The 20,543-nt window shown below is 50.8% G+C and overlaps 9 protein-coding genes across 9 annotated transcripts; 4 read left to right on the top strand and 5 right to left on the bottom strand.

The window, feature by feature from the left end:
• Window positions 1–2,051: 2,051 nt before the first annotated feature.
• Window positions 2,052–2,765, top strand: BU26DRAFT_604409 (uncharacterized protein; the record flags this gene model as incomplete). Its single annotated transcript, XM_033835527.1, has 3 exons — window positions 2,052–2,062; window positions 2,133–2,422; window positions 2,470–2,765. 3 exons carry the CDS (start codon window positions 2,052–2,054, stop codon window positions 2,763–2,765), a joined length of 597 nt encoding a protein of 198 aa, XP_033685192.1.
• An 869-nt stretch (window positions 2,766–3,634) lies between these two features.
• Window positions 3,635–4,441, bottom strand: BU26DRAFT_518618 (glyoxalase/bleomycin resistance protein/dioxygenase). Its single transcript, XM_033828860.1, has 2 exons — window positions 4,382–4,441; window positions 3,635–4,244 (listed from the first exon to the last, which is right to left on the bottom strand). The coding sequence occupies exon 2, from the start codon at window positions 4,199–4,201 to the stop codon at window positions 3,716–3,718; it is 486 nt and encodes a 161-aa protein (XP_033685191.1). The 5' UTR covers window positions 4,202–4,244; window positions 4,382–4,441; the 3' UTR covers window positions 3,635–3,715.
• A 551-nt stretch (window positions 4,442–4,992) lies between these two features.
• On the top strand, window positions 4,993–7,226 carry BU26DRAFT_604407 (uncharacterized protein; the record flags this gene model as incomplete). The annotated part of the gene is made up of 6 exons (XM_033835526.1): window positions 4,993–5,223; window positions 5,281–5,488; window positions 5,554–5,954; window positions 6,006–6,257; window positions 6,328–6,720; window positions 6,774–7,226. 6 exons carry the CDS (start codon window positions 4,993–4,995, stop codon window positions 7,224–7,226), a joined length of 1,938 nt encoding a protein of 645 aa, XP_033685190.1.
• Window positions 7,227–8,259: 1,033 nt separating this feature from the next.
• BU26DRAFT_518615 (uncharacterized protein) lies at window positions 8,260–10,454 on the top strand. Its single transcript, XM_033828859.1, has 3 exons — window positions 8,260–9,111; window positions 9,163–10,186; window positions 10,255–10,454. The coding sequence occupies exons 1-3, from the start codon at window positions 8,356–8,358 to the stop codon at window positions 10,371–10,373; spliced, it is 1,899 nt and encodes a 632-aa protein (XP_033685189.1). The 5' UTR covers window positions 8,260–8,355; the 3' UTR covers window positions 10,374–10,454.
• A 12-nt stretch (window positions 10,455–10,466) lies between these two features.
• Window positions 10,467–11,436, bottom strand: BU26DRAFT_483054 (lytic polysaccharide monooxygenase; the record flags this gene model as incomplete). The annotated part of the gene is made up of 1 exon (XM_033825791.1): window positions 10,467–11,436. One exon carries the CDS (start codon window positions 11,434–11,436, stop codon window positions 10,732–10,734), a length of 705 nt encoding a protein of 234 aa, XP_033685188.1. The 3' UTR covers window positions 10,467–10,731.
• Window positions 11,437–12,778: 1,342 nt separating this feature from the next.
• BU26DRAFT_483050 (FAD/NAD(P)-binding domain-containing protein) lies at window positions 12,779–14,698 on the bottom strand (the record flags this gene model as incomplete). Its single annotated transcript, XM_033825790.1, has 1 exon — window positions 12,779–14,698. The coding sequence occupies one exon, from the start codon at window positions 14,696–14,698 to the stop codon at window positions 12,779–12,781; it is 1,920 nt and encodes a 639-aa protein (XP_033685187.1).
• Window positions 14,699–15,323: 625 nt separating this feature from the next.
• BU26DRAFT_564059 (uncharacterized protein) lies at window positions 15,324–16,271 on the bottom strand (the record flags this gene model as incomplete). The annotated part of the gene is made up of 1 exon (XM_033833244.1): window positions 15,324–16,271. One exon carries the CDS (start codon window positions 16,269–16,271, stop codon window positions 15,324–15,326), a length of 948 nt encoding a protein of 315 aa, XP_033685186.1.
• Window positions 16,272–17,139: 868 nt separating this feature from the next.
• On the bottom strand, window positions 17,140–18,947 carry BU26DRAFT_504559 (uncharacterized protein; the record flags this gene model as incomplete). The annotated part of the gene is made up of 4 exons (XM_033826782.1): window positions 17,140–17,832; window positions 17,881–18,153; window positions 18,450–18,626; window positions 18,933–18,947. 4 exons carry the CDS (start codon window positions 18,945–18,947, stop codon window positions 17,140–17,142), a joined length of 1,158 nt encoding a protein of 385 aa, XP_033685185.1.
• Window positions 18,948–19,527: 580 nt separating this feature from the next.
• Window positions 19,528–20,421, top strand: BU26DRAFT_564057 (uncharacterized protein; the record flags this gene model as incomplete). The annotated part of the gene is made up of 1 exon (XM_033833243.1): window positions 19,528–20,421. The coding sequence occupies one exon, from the start codon at window positions 19,528–19,530 to the stop codon at window positions 20,419–20,421; it is 894 nt and encodes a 297-aa protein (XP_033685184.1).
• Between the last annotated feature and the right edge of the window lie 122 nt (window positions 20,422–20,543).

Below are 20,543 nucleotides of genomic sequence, written 5' to 3'. Positions count from 1 at the left end.
TAATATATAGGTTCTACTATTTCTTATTATTATAGATAAGAACTACCTTTTAGCGTAGTATAAAGGTAGCTAGCTACTATGTAACTAGGTTATAGCTATCTCTAAAAGTAGCTAAATAATAAATAAAGTTAGTATTATATAGTTAAAGTACTTTAACGCGTATACTAAGAGTTACGTTATAGGTATATATTACCTACTAATTTTAGATAGCTATAAAAGCTATAGCTTTATTAAATTCTAGTAGTACTATAAGAAGAATAAAATTATAGCTCTCTATATACTAGTATATTTATTATACCTTTTATAGCTACTTAATATTAGCTACTTCTTACTATTAAAGGTAGTATATAGCTACTAAGTTAAGATTCTAATACGTAGCTATATTAACTACGTTATAAAAACTAAGTTTTTACTTACGTTTTATATAGCTTTTTACGCGTTAATTATAGATAATAATATTAGAGTAGAATTTAGAGGTGCTAGCTTAGTTCTATTTAATCTAGATTTAGTAGTATTAAAGCTTAAAGTTTAATTATACACGCTAATACTCTCTACTAATAATACTACTATCTAGAAGTATAAAACACCTAGTAATCTTGTTAAAGTAAGGTTCTAATTAACTCTAATTTAATTAAAGATTATATAGCACCTTAATTTATCGCTAACTTATATTATTAAGTTACTTAATTAGCTTAAAAAAGGTAATAAGCTAATAGCGTATTAGCTAGTACTTATAGAGTCTAAAGTTACCTAGCTTTAAGTAGCTAACGTATAGAAAAAGAAGTGTAATTTATATAAAAGAAAGTAAATTTAGAAAGAGAATACTCTTATAATTAAAGCTAGCTTATAGCTAGTCGCTTAAAGAGAGGCTATAGATTAGAATAAGAGTAAAAAGTAGCGCGAAAAGGTAGTAGCACGCGATAGCTAGCTAGCTTAGTAACGCTATAGACGCTATAGTAAGCTAGAGTATAACGCGTAAACGTACTAGGTAGTTAAAGATAATATAGATAAGTTAGATAGCTTATCTAGATTTATCTTAAGTAGCTTAGAGTTAGAGAAATCTAAATAAGATAGTAGCTTTTTAGTAGAGGCTTAGTATTTTTAGGTTATTTAATAGAGTAACTAGTTTAATAGTAAAGTATATTATATATAAATCTTTATAGAAAAATATTAAGGTTTTACTTAGTTATTTAAGAAAAGCTTATTAATTTTCGTTAATTTTTCTTACTAAGAAATTCTATAGAATTTATTTATATAGAGAGTTTATTTATAAAGTACGTTAGTTATTTAAGAAAGACTTATTAATTCTTAGGCTTAGTATTTTTAGAGTATTTACTTATATAGAGCTTTCGCTTATAAAGTACGTTATAGTAAGTAGTTTTTCTTAGCTAAATTTTTAGTAGCTATCTCTCTTATCGCAGCGCTTATAGAGTGGCTGTGCGGCTCTACAGTAAGCGCGACGAACTGTTACTTTTCTGCTAAGGATCGGGCTTAGCAGCAACGCCACATATTCGCTAGGAGATATGACGTACATGTGGCTGGTGCTGCTCCGCGGGCGAGCCCTCAACACCAAGCCAAAACAAGTTCCCGCTCCCGCACCTTGGCCGGGCCAGATTTAGCCCCCTGGGTCCTGTTCTGATTCCCGCTGTGGAGCCTTTTTTGTCCCTAGAAGGGACCTAGCCCAGATCTGCGCAACTCCGGAGCGACCGCTGGAGCGAGCTCCGCTAACACCGTAAGTCAATACCAGCATGTCCCGAGCCCCCTTCATGCGTACTAACAAACTGCTCCAGCTCCGCAACCCTATAACCGGAGCGGGTCGGCCGACCCCCTTGCTAGTTGTAGCGACATTAAGTGCCAAACCATTCTCCAATGCTGTTCGACCCTGTGCATGAGCGCGATTACTCAGCCACGCCAGCCACTTTGTACTGCCCCCTTGCCCTACTATCATCACCAACATACGCCTTTGAGCTTCCATAATCCTTCTCTTTCGTCTTCTGCGTCTAGCATGATTTCAGGACCCATCACCTATACCATCGCTTGTAGGAACAACAATGTCTCCACGGTATATGACTGATTAATTTAGCATGTAAGTATGCCTGATTACGGGCAAGGCTATGAGCTAAGAAGAACAGGTTCTTGACGGAACCCCCGACTAAGGTCTTAGTTGGGGAAGATAGGAAGGCGTACTACGTCCACCTTTATATCTTATCGTCATGCAAATCATCTAGCGCTGATGTTCGCATGAACGGACCGTGGAAATCCACTGGGGACGGCGCTATTAACTGGACGAATTTTGACATGCAAACGATTGAATGTGTCTTGCACTATCCTTACACTGGGGACTACCATGTGCCCAAATCGGTCGACGAGACGCCAACCTCAAACAGAGAAGGTGAAGAAATCTGTCTAGAGCAGCCGGAAGGTGAGTCAAATTGTGGTGTAGCGGGGTGATCTCAACTGAGTACCCAGGTACCATCTGTACTGAAGAGCAACTACCGACGAACGAAACGTCTTCACCATCTCAGACTCCATCACCAGACCCAAGTGCGCTCGGACGACCGCTTACCCCCATAAGCAAGTGCCTCGAGGTCGAGTTCCCAGAAGAGCGTTTGCGAACGGTTGCCAGTGTCGTTGCTGAACAGGAATACAGGGGTGACGGCCATACCGTCGGAATGTCGGTCCTTGTACACGTAAAGGTGTACTCGTTTGCCCATTGTCATTTCTTCTCCGACTTGGCAAAGTTTGCATTACAGCGTCTCACTTAAATACTCATTCTTGCGCCATGGAAACACAGTTCTCTATTTCCGTACCTTGCGGATGCTATTCGTCACGTTTATAATACAACACCTCTGCGTGAAACTCAAGATAACCCTGCCAGGAGATTGTTGTCACAATACGTTGCATTAAATTACATAGACATCATAGGAGAAGAGCTGAATGCGTTAGTTGGCGAAGGCGGTAAATTCATGGTTGATGTCAACAGCAAACTGGCTAGACGCATTGCGACAAGCGGCCACCGCGCTCGTTCGCTGGAGAATCAGATAGATGGCCTCGCCACACAGGTCAGGTCATTACAGATTATCTGCAAAGATAAAGAGGATGAAATTCAGAGGGCTAAACAAGAATTACAAGGATGGGAGAGCTAGAACAGGGGGGTTTCCAAGAAGGTTAGAAGAAAATGTGCACCATCAGACGAGCCAGGAACCCCCAATAACTAGTGAATCTACTTTTGTGAAAGCCACTCCTCGTCTCTTCTAACACAAAATTTGATATTCGAACTATAAAGCAGAGGGAAGAGAAAAAAAAAGCATTTCTTTTGCTCATGGTTGTGTAAATTTGCTTAGAAATACAGTCATGGAGCGGTTCGAAAGTGGAGGTCTGGTACTACTACGAAGCACGACGGAATAGAAGACTATCTAACTTAGAGAGAGACAAGTGAAATTGCGAGTTACTAGCCATTCGGGATGCGCTAATGCCGTGCGAGTATCCGTGAAGCTAATTGCCCTTCTGTCATATAAGTTGATATAGAAAGCTAAGGCCGTTGTTAGGAGACCCTACCTCGGCCATCCTTTGATCCACTGCTTTGACAAATACTAAATATTGTCCCAGACGAACTTGCAAGGGAATGCAACATGGACTGAGCTTATCTTTCATAAACTCACCGCCAAGGTGGTCCCTATAAGTCCTGGGCCTTGCCGACCCCACGGCTTCCGGGTCAATGGTACTGAATTAAATCCCACAAATTGCCATATAGATCCTTCCACACCGCTACCTTCCCGTATGCCTCCATCTTCGGTGCTCGAACCCACTCTACGCCCGCTTCTGAAAACCGCTTGAAGTCCCTTTCAAAATCATCCGTCGCAAGGAACAAAAACACCCGTCCTCCGGTCTGGTTTCCTATAAACGCTTCCTGCTCTGCGTTGCTGGGACGGGCAAGGAGAATAGTCGCACACTGCGACGAAGCCAGTGCAGACGGAGGCGTTGGTTCCTGCTTGACCTTCTCACCAGGAGACTCGGTCTGTTGTTCCGCTGAAGTGCCGCTGGACAAAGGTTGGGGAGGCGGAGGTCGGATGGTAACCCACCTCTTCTGTTGCTCCAGTATGAGGGTGTCCTCCACTATTTCGAACCCCAAGCGGGAGTAGAAAGCAATGGCTTCGTCGTAATCGCTTACGAGGAGGGAGATGTGGGCCAGGTATGGCATGGCGATGATTTTCGGAGTAGGTTCCGTAAGTATGAGCCTGGAAAGAGTATTGAGCGCTGTTAGACGTATTCCACCGCAGAAAGAGAGCGAGCAAGTGCGAGGTGGCCGAGCGTCAGGTGCGCTATTGGCATAAAGGGCATAGTACGTGCTTCGGTTATGTATCGCAATGATGCTTACGAAGGATAAATAGCTATCGGTGCAAATATCGAGATACCAGATGTTGCCACTGCTAGTAGGGAGAACCGGATAGGGTTGTTTGCGGAGCTAAGAGGACTTCTTGATTGTTGAAAGAGGCGGATATTCATCTCGGACATTCTTTTAATCGAACCGTGGTCGCTCGCTTACCGTATTTCCCCACCTGACGCACACCTGACGCACAGACCCCACCTGACGCACAGTTTGTGTCACGAGCAGCACCCAGGCTGCTCCGACAGGGCCGAGACTTGGCTAGATTAGCCTAGCGCGGTGTTAGCTTACCCTGCTCGCCTTTCTTACATATAGTCGCGATTCTCTACTCTAGAAAAAAGAGTGGAGAATTATACTCTAGAATTAAAGATTAAAGCAGACCGCCATCGCATCTGGCGAAAAGCCGGCAGCACATTCGGCGGCATTGTGACACCGCGGCCATCTCAAGGCCGAAATGTTCGTTGCACTCACGACACGGAACACAGAGAGAGAGACGGGACGATGCTCAGCACATGTTTAGGAGGCCCGCACGCCTCCCCTTGTCCTGCCGCCCACGCAGTCGTTTCGCTCTTCTTCCAACACTTTTTCCTCATCAATTGCACGCCATGGCGGATACTACCCATCCTTTCTCCCAGCTTTCGGTAGAAGAGATCCGCACCACCGCCGCAATCGTCTCCAAATTACATCCCGATGCCAATCTGATATTTAAGAGCATTACGCTCGCCGAGTCCGCCAAGGCTGCAACACTCCGCTACCTTGAGGCCGAGCATCGGGGCCTTGAGACGCGACCAAATGTAGATCGCTGCAGTTTCGTTGCCTACTACAAGAAGGGCCATGTGAGGATTACAATTTGTCGATGTGGTCATTTAGCGAGTGGAGCTGACCCTGTTCAGGACATCTTGCACGAGGCTCTAGTCGATCTATCTACCAAGCAGCCAGTTTCGAATAAGGCCCTCGACAGGCTCCTTCACGGTCCCGGTGACTTGGAGGAGGGGGTCATGATCGAAGTGGCCGTGAAGAAAGATGAACAAGTCCGAAGAGAGCTGGAGAATTTGCAGATTCCCGACCCTGACTTAGTTGTCATCGAACTATGGATATATGGTACGAGTCTCTCTGCATCGAGCGCCTTTGGCATAGCTTTGAATACTAAGCCATTTGCCTATCAGGATCGGACGGCAAAAATGACGAACGCCGACAATACCAATGCTACATGTTCAGCCGAGACGTGAACAACCCCTCCGAACAAGATAGCAACCACTACGCTCACCCTCTACCCATCTCTCCAGTGGTGGACGTCATGGCTGGCCGTGTTATCCGCGTAGATTATTTGCCCACTGGATCAGATCACAAAGCGTCACCTCCAAAGCCGTTCAAGGCACAGCCCGCAAATGAATATATTCCCAAATATCACAAGCTGCGGCAAGACCTCAAGCCCCTTCGGGTTCTCCAGCCCCAAGGCGCTAGCTTCCAGATTGTCCAGGATTTCCCAGGCATTCATCTGGTGACGTGGCAAAAGTGGCGCTTCCGGGTCGCCTTCAACAGTCGCGAAGGTATGGTCTTGTACGACGTAGGTAGCTTTTGAAAGGTGGCGATGGTGTCCGCTGACCGTTTCGATCAGGTTCGTTACGACGGTCGGCCTCTTTTTTACCGCATATCGCTGTCTGACATGAACATCCCCTATGCGGATCCTCGCGCGCCCTTCCATAGAAAGGCTGCTTTCGACTTGGGTGATGCTGGCACAGGCCTCACCGCTAACAATCTGAAACTTGGGTGCGACTGCCTTGGATCGATTTTCTACTTGTCCGCTGTCCTGAGCAGTTCAACTGGTGGTGTCATTGAAAAACCAAACTGCGTCTGTATCCACGAGCACGTCAGTAACCCAAAACAGTTTCTATTTAGGAGTCGTTCTCTGGTATGCTAACACGAAAGTGGTGCTGTAGGATAGTGGTATCGGCTGGAAGCACACAAACTATCGAACCGACAATGCCTTCGTCACGCGTGCTCGTGAGCTCGTACTCCAGTCTATTATGACTGTGGCCAATTACGAGTACATTTTGGCATTCCATTTTACTCAAGCTGGCGACGTTAATTACGAAGTTCGCGCTACCGGCATACTGTCAACCCAGCCCATTGACGAAGGCCTGCAAGTTCCATGGGGAACTGTCGTGCATCCTGGCGTACTTGCTGCTCACCATCAGCATATCTTCTCCCTCCGCCTCGACCCTATGCTCGATGGTTACAAAAACAGAGTCATCTATGAGGAAGCACGTCCAATGGATCGAGATCCAGTCCTCAACCCTTACGGCACTGGATATTACACGCAATCGACAGTTGTCAAAAGTCAGGGGGTTATGGCTTGGACATCTCGAAGAATCGTGTCTTCAAGATTCAAAACTCCGCCATCTTGAACGAGACCAACAAATGCCCGGTGGGTTACAAGATCATGGTCCCGGACTTCCAGAAGATGGTGGCAGAGGAGGGCTCGTTCCACAACAAGCGTGCCGAATTTGCGGATCACAATATCTACGTCACCAAGTACCGGCCCAATCAGCTCTATGCCGCCGGCCAGTACACGAATCAATCTCGCTGTGGGCATGGTGCTCGGACTTGGTCAAAATCCGGTGACAACGTCGCCGACGAGGATATCGTTGTTTGGGTCCAATGTGGTATTAACCATGTTCCCAGAATTGAAGGCTTCCCAGTCATGCCAGTGGAGATCATCAAGGTTCACCTGCGCCCGGTCAATTTCTTCAATATGAACCCAGCAATCGATGTTCCTCCGTCTACTCAGGAAACCAACCAGAGCTGCCAAATTTCAATTGGAAGTCTAAAGCTCTAAAGGCTACGTATGATGGGAACTGCGCAACTTCTGTTATGTTCTGATAGATTGGGTTAGGAACGAGAAGTTTGAGAAGAAGACATCGATTCCACACTACATAAAGGAGACGATAACGATCGAGCAAATGTCCTGGACAGGTTCGATAATGTTACCAATAATGCCAGTAGTACTATTCTGTAATAACTTTACAGAGAGTTTAGTTCTACGTAACTAAGCAATATTTAGTATTTCTAAGAGATTACTGTAGCTAAAGCAACGTTACGTCACGTGATGCACCTTTTTTAGTACAGCCCGGGGACCTGCAAAGCAGGACCCCTACGGCCATCCAGTGAATTCCAGAGATCCATAAAATTGTCAGAAGCCTTCTCTCCCATCTCATGAATCGGCCGGATCACCGTGCTGGCGTGGCCGTCACATCGGCTAATCGATCGATTCACTAACCCCACGGTTTCCTCGGGTCAATCCTCACGACTTTGGGCTTGCGACCTTATACCAGACTTTGGGGACCCAGGAGTTATAGCTAAGCAACATGCGGACAAGAGAAGCTTATGCGTCCAAGCTTTTGAGAGCCTCTACCACATCCACAGCCTAGTACCTAGGTAAGCCAAAATCGCATATTAGAGCCACGGGACACACGAGGATGAGGGACTGGCGGAAACCTCGTCGTGTCGCACCACAATGCAGATCCATGCAGAAAAAAAAAGAACTTTCATAGGAGGAGCACCCTCCGACAAACCAACTTCCACCAGGCATCTTCTAGATTGAGTGCCGTCAACCCCCGACAGGGAACTAGAAAGCACGCTTCTCGAGCTGTTGCAGGTTGCTGAGCATGTTTGCGCAGGTTTCGACGCCGGGTCCAATGAGCGCTCTCCGCCGATCCCTGCATTTTCCCAGAGCCGCCTTACACCCGTCCCGTACCACGCGAGCCAATGTATGCCTATCTACACGGCAAAGCTTCTTCCGACTATGGGAATCAGGGCCTTCATATAATAAGGCGTCGCCAGAAGTCCTTCGCGCATGAGCTTAAATAGCGCCTCGAAACTTGCTCGATTGCGCGCCCCTGGCCTGGCACTACAAAACGAGCTTATGGGGATGATCTGAAAAGTAATCCGTACAGCTTGCCGTCGCCATGTCTACCAGACTCTTCCTTTGCAGCGTAACCGCCGGGCTTACCGTTGCCATGGACATGGGGTCTGGTTCCTCAGCCTCCAACATCACCAACCTTCCTCTCTCCGATCCGAGATGCAACAGCGACACATGCCTTGCGTTCAAGGCCGCACACGCAGCTTCGCAAGCACAGATCTCGTGGGCGTCACAGTTCCTCTACGGGCACTATACCACCTGGTACTACCTTGTCGCGATCTTCCTGGCAATGCTTTATTACGCCTTCAAGCTCTTTCGTTACCGTCGCCCAGTATCTAGCTCCCAAGCCGGAAGGACCGGTTTGCCGAAGAAAGCGGTTGCACTGTTACGATACATCAGCTACAGGCGCATTCGCGGCCGCTACGCAGACGCTTTCGGACTTCCATCCTTCGGACTGCTTTTCTTCGTTCTCTTTACAAGCCTTTACCTACTCCTCCTCACCTTCGTTCAGAGACCGTATTATCGAGGCCATCGTGGCTATGGATCTCCTCCACTCGCTGTTCGGACTGGGCTTATGGCGACAGCCCTGACGCCCATCATCGTGGCATTGGCTGGGAAAGTCAACCTCATCACGATACTCACCGGCATTAGCCATGAAAAGCTGAACATCCTCCATCGCTACACGAGCTACATGTGCCTCTTCCTCAGTATTGTCCACACGGTTCCGTTCATTGTTGCGCCTCTTAAGGATGGCGGGGCCAAGCAATTGCACAAACAGTATTACAAAGTCGGTGGCATGGAGGTATGTCCCATACTTATACATCTCAAGAATTGCGCTGACTAGACTACTCAGTACACTGGAACGCCACCCCTCGGTATCCTCGTTGGTATTTGCGTTCTTTCCATTCCTTGGATCCGGAACAAGTCCTACTCGTTCTTCTATCGCCTACACATCCCCCTATACGTCGTCTATCTGGGCCTGATGTTCTGGCACTGTGCCCAAGAGCTCGACTCGTGGGACTATCTTTGGGCGACTCTTGCCGTTTACCTTACCTCTGCCGCCGCTCGCGCATTCTACAAATGGCAAACATTCAACATCTTCCGTCCGTGGGTCCAAGGGTTTCCAGCCCAGCTAACCCCGCTCGAAGGAGGGATGACAAGAGTTGATGTCACTGTTCCAGATGACTTCAAGTGGAAGGCTGGTCAGCATTGCTGGCTAAGATTCCCGCACCTTTCCCTATTGCACAACCACCCATTTACCATTGCGAGCTTGCCGCACGGGGCGAGCAGTCAAACCGAAAAGAGCAGCAGGGAAGAGATCCTTCGTTTCTACGTCCGAACATACCGAGGCTTGACAAAAGAGCTGGCTGCGTCCACCGTGAGAACAGACCAGGCTCTGGACCGGCAACGCACTGTCCACGTCGACGGCCCATATGGCGGGCTGGTGATGAACCTAGCGCAGAGGCACGATCAGCTAATTTTCGTCGCAGGTGGTGGCGGAATCTCTGCGTGTCTGCCCTTCATGCTCGAGACTGGAATGCGAATGGCCAAGGGCGCGGCATTCACCAAATGCATACACCTGGTCTGGATGGTCAGGGAGGAGTGTCATCTGCAATGGGTTCGCGATGATCTCACCGAGCTGGTTAAGGCGGTGGGAGACGGGGCCTTTGTTCCGCACTTCTTCGTTACGGACGCCTCATCCAGACGTGAAAGCCCCAATGCCACGAAGACAGAGCTCGATAAGGATCTCTCAAAGGACATTAGCGTTGCTGCATCTCCTGCTTCTCCTCTGGAAGTTGGTTCAGTTCGTTATGAGCGGCCGTTCCTACTCGACATTCTTCCGAGTATACTTATGGGGAGGCGGATCATGGTATTTGGTTTGTGCTTCCCCGATTCATGCCTTCACGGTCTTGCTACTACCCATTTACTAACGGCCATATTTCAGGATGTGGACCAGAGAGCTTAAAGGCCGATTTGGCCAACGCAGCCGCAAGAGTCCAATCTCGAGTGTGGTGCGGAGACGCCGATGAGATCGCCCTGCACACAGAGACTTTTGGGTGGTAGTCAAAGAAGGCGTTTCGCTCGCGGACTTTCTTTAGACCTAAATTACACGCCATCACTTCTAGTCGCATTGCTCATCACTGCTGTTTCTCATTTCACTGGAATCCCTCTCCTCAACTGCATCCACGCGCCTTTTGCGACTTACGTCCATGGAGCATAACACCCTAAGGGTATCATTGCTTGCTTCTCCCTTGTCTAACCACCTCAGCAATGAGAACGACTAACAGTACGCGAGACGAAAAAACCACCACGCAGCTGCGATGACGACCAGACGTGCTCTACCACAAGATGCATCGATTGAGTATTGCTAGTACAGCATGCAGTCATGCGCTAACATCTACAAAGCTCCCGAAGCCCAAGTTCAGTTTCCATCCCACATCTTCGGTCCCGGCATGACGTAAGACTTGGGGTTATTCCACTTGTTGAATGCGATTCCTGGATCGTTAGCCTTATAAATCCCAGGAATCTTATTCAGCGGGCCCGGGTTTCCTCCTCCAGCACCCTCGATCTTCAGCTGATAGCACTCGATGTAGAACTGCGCCTTCCCCTCATGCGCCTGGTGCAGCCCAATATGCTCGACACGGACAAGGTACTCGCCAGGCGGAATATTCTTCTGGATCGTCCACTCAAGCCGATCCTTCTGCCAACTGCACCAGCTGCCATCACTCCCAGGATTCGCGCTGCACAGCCCCGTCTCCATAACCTTGACCCAGTCGCCGCTGCCGTCGTACTCCTTGACCGCGCCGGGCGCCTTGGAGACGTACACGAAGCCCGGGCCCGGGTGCTCGATGAACTCGTTGTTGAAGAGCTTGAAGCCGAGCTTGTCGCCGGCCTTGACGGCGTAGGTCGGTGTCGAGCCGGGTGTGGCGCCTTTGTTGCAGCGTAGGTCGTTCGAGCTCATTAGCTCGCTGGTGAAGGCTGGCATGTACGAGTTCGAGTTCTTGCGCGTGTAGGCGTATTCGCCGCCCACGTTTTGCCCGTTGACGATCAGCCGGTTGAAGATGTAGTGCGCTTGGACGAGGGGCGTTGCGGCCGCGAGCAAGGCCGCGAGAGTGAGGGCCTTCATGGTGTTTCGCGCAAGGGGCAACGAAGTTGCTAAAGAGCTTGGTGATGGGTAGGAGGGGTTGAGAAGCTACTCGTGAAGCTGTTCTCACCCCCGTGTAATCCTTAGTATTTATGCTCTTCGCAATCTCCTTTCGTGCCACGTCTAAACACTCTTCCATTGGAGGAACTTTCCTATCGCGCAGCGCCATCTTGGCCCTACTCTACCCTCATATATTTTGCGGGTGCCATGTTTCCCATACTTTCCGATTCGGCCTGCTTCCAATCATGCGTAACGGGTGAAGTGCCCGCCAAGCGAGGGCCAAGCTGCCGGGTATATTTTACGCTGCGCATCACTGGAGCATGCCAAGATCCGGGGAAGGCTGCGTTGATTGCGGGATAACTACCGAGGGCTCGGCGGCGAGTGCCGTAATTTAGGCCGTTGTGGAGGAGCGGCCTGGGCGATGTGTCGGAGATCTCTCGCGGGGATGAAGGGAGAGGCATGAGGACAGGAGCGAGGGATGTGTCGTACCGCGTTCCAAGGCTAGTTCGACACATCAATCGCCATTTTGCTGACGGTAGGATACATTGCGTCGCACACTTGCACCGTTGCGAAATTTCTCTGCATGTGTGGGAAATTTGGAGGGGGGAGGGGGGGATATTTTTGCCCAAGCTCCTTCAAAAACACCACCTAAGTGCCTCGAGGGAAGTGTATGCCACGAAAAACATACATGTGCAGGTGATTTCAATAACTATCCCCGCGTTACCGAAAGCGCTGCCGACCAGTTTTCATGACCTATGGCTGGGCAATGACCTACTCTGCGATAGTGATAGCAGCAGCCAGGTAAGTCAGGTCCCCGCCAGTGTTAATCTACATCCTATAGTGCATGCTGAGAGCAGAATGGATGCAAGCCCTGACTTGTGTTAGCATTTGCCTGCTGCCTCTGTTACCGTGCGTGAGAAGAACACTGCCATGGCTGTAAGCTTTTTCGCAAGTGAGGCTTAGAGGCTTACCACAGCTTAGATTAGAAGAAGTAGTAGCGTAACATGGAGGATTAAGCACGAGGAATACATGGATAGAGCGGTCTAGATTGTTCCTCTTACGGGATCTTGTACCACCGCTCCGGGCTGTGGTGCGGCCGGATGGGGAGACGACACAGCCAATGCTACGTACACTGCGCTATGGAGACCTAGCTCGAACACAGAACAGATACGCATCCAGCAGCTGAAGGTGCAGGTAAAGAACTCCATCATGAGCAATCCGAGGGTTGGTGGCATGTAAAGGTGAGAATGTAGGTAGGCTAGTAGTATTTCCTGAAACAGGGTTAACATTACATCGTGTATGCCTCTGTTGCGCCATACCGGTTCTATGTCCGCACCTCGATGCCTTGCATCCTGCCTTCTTCACGCCACGCTTCCACGATCCGAACGAAGTCTTCAATACCATGGCCCCAGAGACCAGAGCGCGCCATAATCATCTGAACCTCGGGCGGCGCGCGGTCAATTCCGCCCTCAACATTGAAGTAGCCCGGCGTACAGCGGGCTATGGCAGCCATTGGTATCGAGTTCATCATCACCTGCATGCCCCAGTTCTCTGCTGCAGCGCTGGTTGGCGCTACAGCGAAGGGGCTCCCGCCAGCTTTGCGCTTCGCCTCCGCTAGAATGTATGCCGAGAGCTTTGCGAGAGTGTCCACGTTGAACAAGTTGTTCGGGCTGAGCGAGGCTTGCCACGGCCCAGAAAGGAAGAGGTTGGGGAAGTTGTGATCAAGAACGCCATGTTGCGTCAATGGCCCGCTGCGCGCCCACTCTTCGCTCATCAACACGCCGTTACGGCCGATGATGGTCGCGTTGGCCTTCGCCGCCGGAGACCCGGTGAACGGAGCACGGAAGCCGGTGGCACAGATGATTACGTCCACGGGGTAAGACTGGTCGCCTACGACGATGGAGTTGGCGGTAAGCTGATCGGGGCCCCTGCCGTCCGTGTCAATGAGAGTTACGTTTTCGCGATTGAACGTCGATAGGTATTCATCGTGGAAGGCGGGGCGCTTGCACCAGGTAGGGTACCAAGCCTGCAGCTTCTTCGCGACGAGCGGATCTTTGACCTCCTGCTCCACTCGCCTGCGAATTCTCTCCTGCCGTGGGAGGTCGATGGCATGGAGCTTCTGTATGTATGCCGGCAGCTCGTCCATCGTCTTGGGTCCTGCAGCGTTACCGGAAATTGCGACCATACTAACTGCGCTGGTCCACTCGTCATCTACCATGTTGACTGCGGGCTGTTTCTCGGTGGTGAAGTGTTGGTGGAAATTCCTCATGCGCTCGCGTTGCCAGCCCGCCGACGTAGCCATGTCTTTGCGAAACCATTTGGAGTCCGTCTCCCGCTGATCACGATGGCCTACCGCCGATGGGGTGCGCTGGACGACGTACAGATGCTTTGCCCAGTGCGCAAGATGTGGGACGATCTGGACTGCAGTTGCCCCCGTGCCTATAATGGCCACCCGCTTTCCTTGCAGCTTCGTGAGGGACGGGTCCGCCGGCGATCCGCCAGTGAGCGCATAGTTCCAGCGCGACGAGTGAAAGATATCGCCCTGGTAATCTAGAATTCCCGGTATTCCAGGCAACTTCGGCCAGTTGAGGGCGCCGTTCACAGTCGCCACGAACGGCGCGCGGATATTCAGCGTCTGTGGCTGCTCTCCTTTGCGCTGCTGTACGAGTTCCACCCGCCACTCTTTTGCTTCTTCATCCCATACCAGCTTCTGGGCCTTGGTCTGGAAAACGGCGCTGTCAGCCATTCCCCATTTCTGGGCGGCGAGATTGGCATAGTGGCGGATTTCTTCTCCATGAGAGTACCGGTGTCGTGGCACGTAGCCCGTCTCCTCCAGCAATGGCAAGTAGCAGTAGCTCTCAATATCGCACGAGATCCCTGGGTAGCGGTTCCAGTACCAGGTCCCACCGAAGCCGCCCGCAGTGTCGATGATACGGATGTCTTCGGGGCGAATCCCGGCTTCGATCATCCGCACTGCATACAACAAGCCACCCCAGCCAGCGCCGAGGATGAGCATTTGACAGCGGTTGCTGGGAAACATTGACCTTGCGTCTTTGACCGCGGCCCTGTCGACCCATGGATCCTCTAGGAAGGACTGGAATTTGTCGGAGAGGGAGATGTCGATGAACTGGTCGTTGCCGTCGTCACGGAGTCGCTTCGCGCGCTCTTCGCCATAGCGCTTCCCAACCTGTAGCGCGTCGACTCCAGGAACGCCTTCGTCTTGGTAAGCCTGGTCGACCCCCATCACATTGGCCGCAGCCGTGGTTGCGAGTCGGCTCGCTGCGGACATTGGGAGAGGTGTGAGGGGCAGATAAGGAAGAGACGGAGTGATTGCGGAACGAAAATCTCGAAGCTGTGGTGGCTAGGGTAAGAGCAGTACTCACGGCGCAGATGCCCAAACGAAGCAAATGTACTAACGACTCGCACGAATGAATAGGAGCGATGCCTCTTCTGCTTAGCGCTTATGCGGCCCAGTCCTAGGCAGTAGATACAGCAGTTCAAGGGGAGTCCTAATGTGCCCAAGTGCGGTGGACATTAGCGGAGGATTCATTTGCCACTGGCAGATCCGTTAGATACAGAAATCTGAGAGAGTCGGAGTGTTGGAGAAGAAAGGCGGGAAGTTGGGGTCCCGCGTCGTTGGTGTTGTGCTCTGCTGAGTCAGCATTGCGGATTCTGACATGGCTACTGTCGCAATTACATCCCAGGACCACCAACTACTCCCATCATTGTCATACTAAGCCCCACGGTATGCAATGCCCATATGCCACGACCGTCCTGATCGCGTCACATAGCACAAAATGATTTCAACCTTTCCTCGCCGTCAATTCCCGCCTCCCCCGTTGGGACAGCATTGTTGAACCTCGCACTTCCTAAACACACTTTCGCAATGGGTCGCCATTCACACCCTTTACGCCAGCGCTGGTAGGCTCCTCAAGCAGTCTCTTCCGAATACGAGCGACTTTAATCTTGTATTCGAGTTTCCCATCACGTGCCGCTGCATGATCGCGCTCCATCTTCTGTTGAATCTCCAACAGCTCGATTTCCTCATCAATCGTTGCATTCGCCGGGATGGGATACCGTTTCCCGAAGCTTAGGACGCTGATCCCCTCCGCTATCTGGTCGACGGTCCCCGGTCCGGCCTGTGAGAGCGAATCATCTGGCGTGAGGTCTTGGTCTGCTTCGGGAGCATCGTCTGCGTCGCTTCTTCGAACTCCGGTTACTTCATTGCCGTTTTCCATGCCCGTACTTGCGTCATTGCTCGGGTAGTCTGGAGTGTCGACGGCCGCTTTATGTTGTTTGCGTGTTCGCTTACGGGGACTCGATGCATCGACATGGCTTTCGTCCTCTTCCCCTCGTCTGCGCTTTCGAGAACTGCCATGCGGACCTGACGGAGCCTGAGCGAGTGGAACGGGCCCCACCGACGAATCGGGATTGTTCTTCTTAGCAAGGCGACCTGAACGACGTACAGCGGCCGGATCTGCTATCAGCAATGCTGCATTGTCCCGCAATCGAGGCTGTGGAGGTCGATACTGCCTAATGACATGCGGAATATCGGAGGCTATCACCCATTGTTCTCTGCTGGTCCGATGCGCACGTCGGAAATCTATCCGGTCGCCCAACTTGATTTGCACTTCCTTCAACTTATCTGGCGCGAGGCGGGAAAGCTCTTGAAGGTTTTCAAGTAGGCTAAGTGGCCATGCGGTTGCATCTTTCGTTCTGGACGGCTGCAGTCGGCCTGGTAGCGCATCCGCAGCGTCCTGCAAACTCCAGTTTTGGGCGATCTCTGCGCAAATCTCATCGGGGGTTTGGGAGGACATCTCCTCGTTCTGGAATTGGTACTTAACGCTTCGTGGGCCAGTTCTAAGGAACGAATATGCGTGGCTGACCGAGAAAACACGCTTTTGAGTGATTTCGTTTTGAAGAGTTGGTTGATGAGAACGTATTGCGCTGGAGTGACCTTTTTCCACGCCTTTTTGTTTCGAAAGCGGAGAAAGAATTGGTCCGAGCTTGCCTAAAATGTCTGCCTAGGGGTATGTTTGTATGCGGCCCGCTGGTGAATGCTAAAATTGTCAATGGGATCTTGAGGGTCTGCATCAAAGAAATACTCGAGCCAACTAGGCTTCTTTGAACAAAGAAGACCAAATAAAGAAACAAGCAGACTCGCGAGCCTAAATTTCTTTAGAATCGTCAGTCAGGCAAATTAGGTGGACATTGGTGGGGCTGACAGACGAGTTCAAGAAGTACGTGGGCAGAATCAGGTTCCGACCGGTTTAAAATAAGAACTCATACTGCTCACATCGCTTTCCTTCTGGGATTATGCTCCCGGTGTCTCATCCTCGGTAAAGCGTTTATCGAAATCGTCATTTTCTTAGAAGAGCTCTGCGAAATAACATTTAGTCTCTCAAACATACGTTATCGTAACTTGGCCGAAGCTAAGTCTACGACACCTACGGCTTGGATCACGCACACAGTTTTCGACACCCGACCAACTATGGTAGCATTCGGAAAAGACAGCAGTGGCGTTCTCAAGCCGCCCAATTCGTATCTCTATTCTATTCCCAACCAATCAAAGCCTCTGCCCCCAGGAGTTACGCATAATTTCCACAATACGTTGACCCTTCCCGCTCCCAGAACTCATACTCGTACTGGTCCTGCTCACCACTGCGCTGCCCGTTGCTCGGTCGATTACCCTCTCCGTTGCTCGGCCGATTGCTTTCCCCTGTTGCTTCCTGCGTTATCCTCATCACCTCCATTGTCAGCTGCATCCTGGTCTGACTTCAGCTTCTGCAAGACCCTGATGTTATGGAGTTGATGCTTTATGCCCCTAGAAATGTACCGATTCTCGCTGGCCTGGGCCATGGCCATGCGGATGGACATAAGCTCGATTTCTTCATCTAAGCTCAAATTTTCGGGGATGGGGCGTAGGTCGCCGAAGTGAAAGACACTCAATGGGTCCTCGGTCTTGTCGTATCCTGGAACTACCGCTTTGGGGTGGTGGGAATTGGGACCCATCAGAAGCTTGCCTCCGGTCTGAGTGCCTTGGTCGACGGTAGAAGGGATTGTGGGGAAGACCGGCGGTTGTGGTGAAGTTGCAACTCTGGCCTGGACGCTCGGTCCTATGTCTAAGTCATCGAAGACCCAGGCCCAATCGTCCAAAACAATTGGAGGTAGTTCATTGTCATCCTCAGCGATTCCACTAGCACCTTCTAGTTCCAAAGTGGCACTCGTCACTCCGCCTTTTGCGCGAATGCGCTTGGAGCGGCGCTGACTGATCTCCTCGTCGTCCTCCTCTTCCAAGGACCTGCGACGCTTGCGCTGAGGTGTCTGTGCGCCTTCGGAGCGGGATATATTCGACGAGCCATCTTGGTATTCTTCGTCCTGGGCATTCTCCAGTAGCTCTTGATCTTAGCCAATGCGTTCAGTAACCTCAACTTCAGCTTCCTCTTGGGCCACTTCTTCATCTCGCATCTGTCTCTCTTCTTCTCGCGGTGCTTCTTCGCCCTCAACCTCATCCTCACCCCGATCTCTCTTATTCTCAAAGTACGCAATGACTTTCCGCAGACCTGAAGCCGTAGCACCAGTCTTCTTACCAAGCCTCTTGCGCTTCCGAATTATGCCTTGAATCTGCTTGTGTGCGTCTGCGGGCTCATCGCACACTACAGAAAGGTTGAGAAGCAGGTCGACGAAGGTTGCACTCCACTGTGTGGGATCATCTTCTTTCTCTTGACCATGTGCTTTCAGGGGTCGGATCGCTCGCGGCAAGGCGTCGGCTGCGTTGGCTAGAGATCAGCTGCGCTTGATTCGGTTGAGGGTCACATTGATGCGAGCAGTGCTACACTTCCTTGCGGTCCGGCCATGGTGTGCGCTGAATACTCTTCCTGCTCTTTTATGATGCTGGCTCCTTCCGGGGTTTTAGGGCGCCGCGATATACTTAAGACTTAAATCTTGTTACCAATAAGGAGGGCGAACTATATAAAAGACTAGAGAACACTTACCAGCCCGGACAAGCGCAGCTGCAGTTGACTTATGTCGAGGGAGATTGATGGAAGTATGGTTTGCTGTTTGGAGGTTGTGTGGTGCTTGTGCGTCGAAGTGGTGGAGCACAAAGTCACATCAGCTGATGAGCTGCAGGCGCGAGGGGATGGGGAATGGCAAGAATACATTCCATGGATCTAGCGTGAAGTAATAAAGGATCTTCCAAGAAAAGGCAATTATTCGGGGATTAAGGTCCGTAGACAAAGCGCTACCCTAGGGACAACCATGTGATACTGGGTTAGTATGGCTAACCACATAAGGTCCCTGGCGCATCTATAGCCGCGACGGCAGCACATCTCTGTATACGTCTTTAGACGCTCGTTTTAGAATTTTGAGATTTTAATGCTGTGTTTTGCTCATTGACGAACTGTCCACCAGGACAAGAGCGGCAGAATCGCGATACCATCTCTTGTTATACAACAACGGCCGCCCCATCTACTTACCTTGACGTTGGACATGCTTCTTAAAACCACGGGAACACTTGTGAGGCTCGTCGACGCACTCTTGATGGCTTAGGGGTATGTCGGGCGGGATACCCGGGATGTGGTGTACATGTCGTTCTCAGAAATACGCCGAAGAGCTGCCGACTTTTGTAGCACTGCCGGATGCCGTCAAGCATTATCGCATCCATCGCTCCTCACCATTGCTCGTATGGCTCATTACAAGGAACACTAGATGAATAACGAAATACGCTACCTAAATGTCTTCGTCGCCTCCCTCCAATCTGTCGTACCCTCGTTACACGAGGCTGTCCCAAAATTAGGAGCTGAAAATACGGGCGTCTCCTTGGCAGGGGCCAACAACGGCAAAGATGCACGAATGTCCGTAGATCTGTCGCCCGCATTCTTCGCGATCTGAAACCTCGTGTTTGCTATTACTGCCCGAACACGAGCTCCACATACGTAATTAGAGTGCAAGCACGTTTTCGCCTCGATGGTTGTTATTAGTCCTCACCAGTAACACGACAGTAGAGTATAAATGCCCCAGCCCTGCCTGGGAATGCTGTTGTATAGGTACGTACCTACGTTGATGGCGAAAATGCGACTTACTACAGTGACCTCGCTCCTTGCAATCTCCCTCTTTCCAATCCTCTCAACATGCGCGCCACCTTCGACCGTCCAACTTCTGCCTGACAACGTTATTAAGACGACCCTGGGTCCCTATGGATCCAGCGGTCGTGGCCGCACGGGTAGCACCTCTGCGACTTCATTCGTCGAACTCCAACTCAATCTCTGCAACTCGGGCTTCGCAGGCTGCTACGCAAACGGCGACTCCATCCCAGAAGGCGGCGAACTCATCTACGCGACGGGCCCGAATACCATCACCGTGAACGAGATCTGCAGCAACGATGTGTCGGAGTTGCAGTCGTACTTGGGCGAAGCCTGGCCAACCGATTACACGTACAGCGTCTTCATGCCCGCGATCGACAAGAGGACCAACGCGGCGTACAAGTGCAAGAATGGGTTCCAGTACGGCAGTGCGGTATTGGGCAGGGTAGAGGCGGCCAAATGGAGCGGCGTAACTGCCTATGGCGGGAAATACACATCGCAGGATAGCAGCAACGAGCAGCGCATCTTCGCATGCGCGGCTGCAACGGACGACCACTTCGCCTGCGCTACGCACCTTTCGTCGTCCTCCGAGCCGATGGCTTTGGCGCAGTGCAAGGCGCTTATGTTCGATGCGGTGCCGTACCTTCAGAAGGAGAGCGGCTGGAACCACAAGGCTGTTGTGGGAGGAGACTTCAATCTTGAGTATGATCCGGATGATGCGGAGAATGCACAGAATTGCGTCCCCAGCGGGTGGACGAGGAAGGGTGACGGTTCGGTGCAGCATGTGGTCTTTTCGAGCGATTTGAAGTTTGGTAGTACAAAGAAGTACGGTTTGTCGTACACAGATCATGATGGGTGGTTGGTTAAGCTAACGACCTCTTGATGGCCTGTTGCTGTGGTGAATTAGGTAGCGGCTGGAGTCGGGTACAGCAAGTGCTTGTAGAAACACAATAGGAATGTACTTAGCTCGGTCCTATCGAGTCCAATGAGGTGGTTGATCGCCCA

This window comes from Trematosphaeria pertusa, assembly GCF_010094035.1.
Source record: "Trematosphaeria pertusa strain CBS 122368 unplaced genomic scaffold BU26scaffold_6, whole genome shotgun sequence".
Taxonomy (NCBI): domain Eukaryota; kingdom Fungi; phylum Ascomycota; class Dothideomycetes; order Pleosporales; family Trematosphaeriaceae; genus Trematosphaeria; species Trematosphaeria pertusa.
The sequence above is the reverse complement of the archived record's forward strand: the minus strand, read 5'-3'. Positions and strand labels throughout refer to the sequence as shown.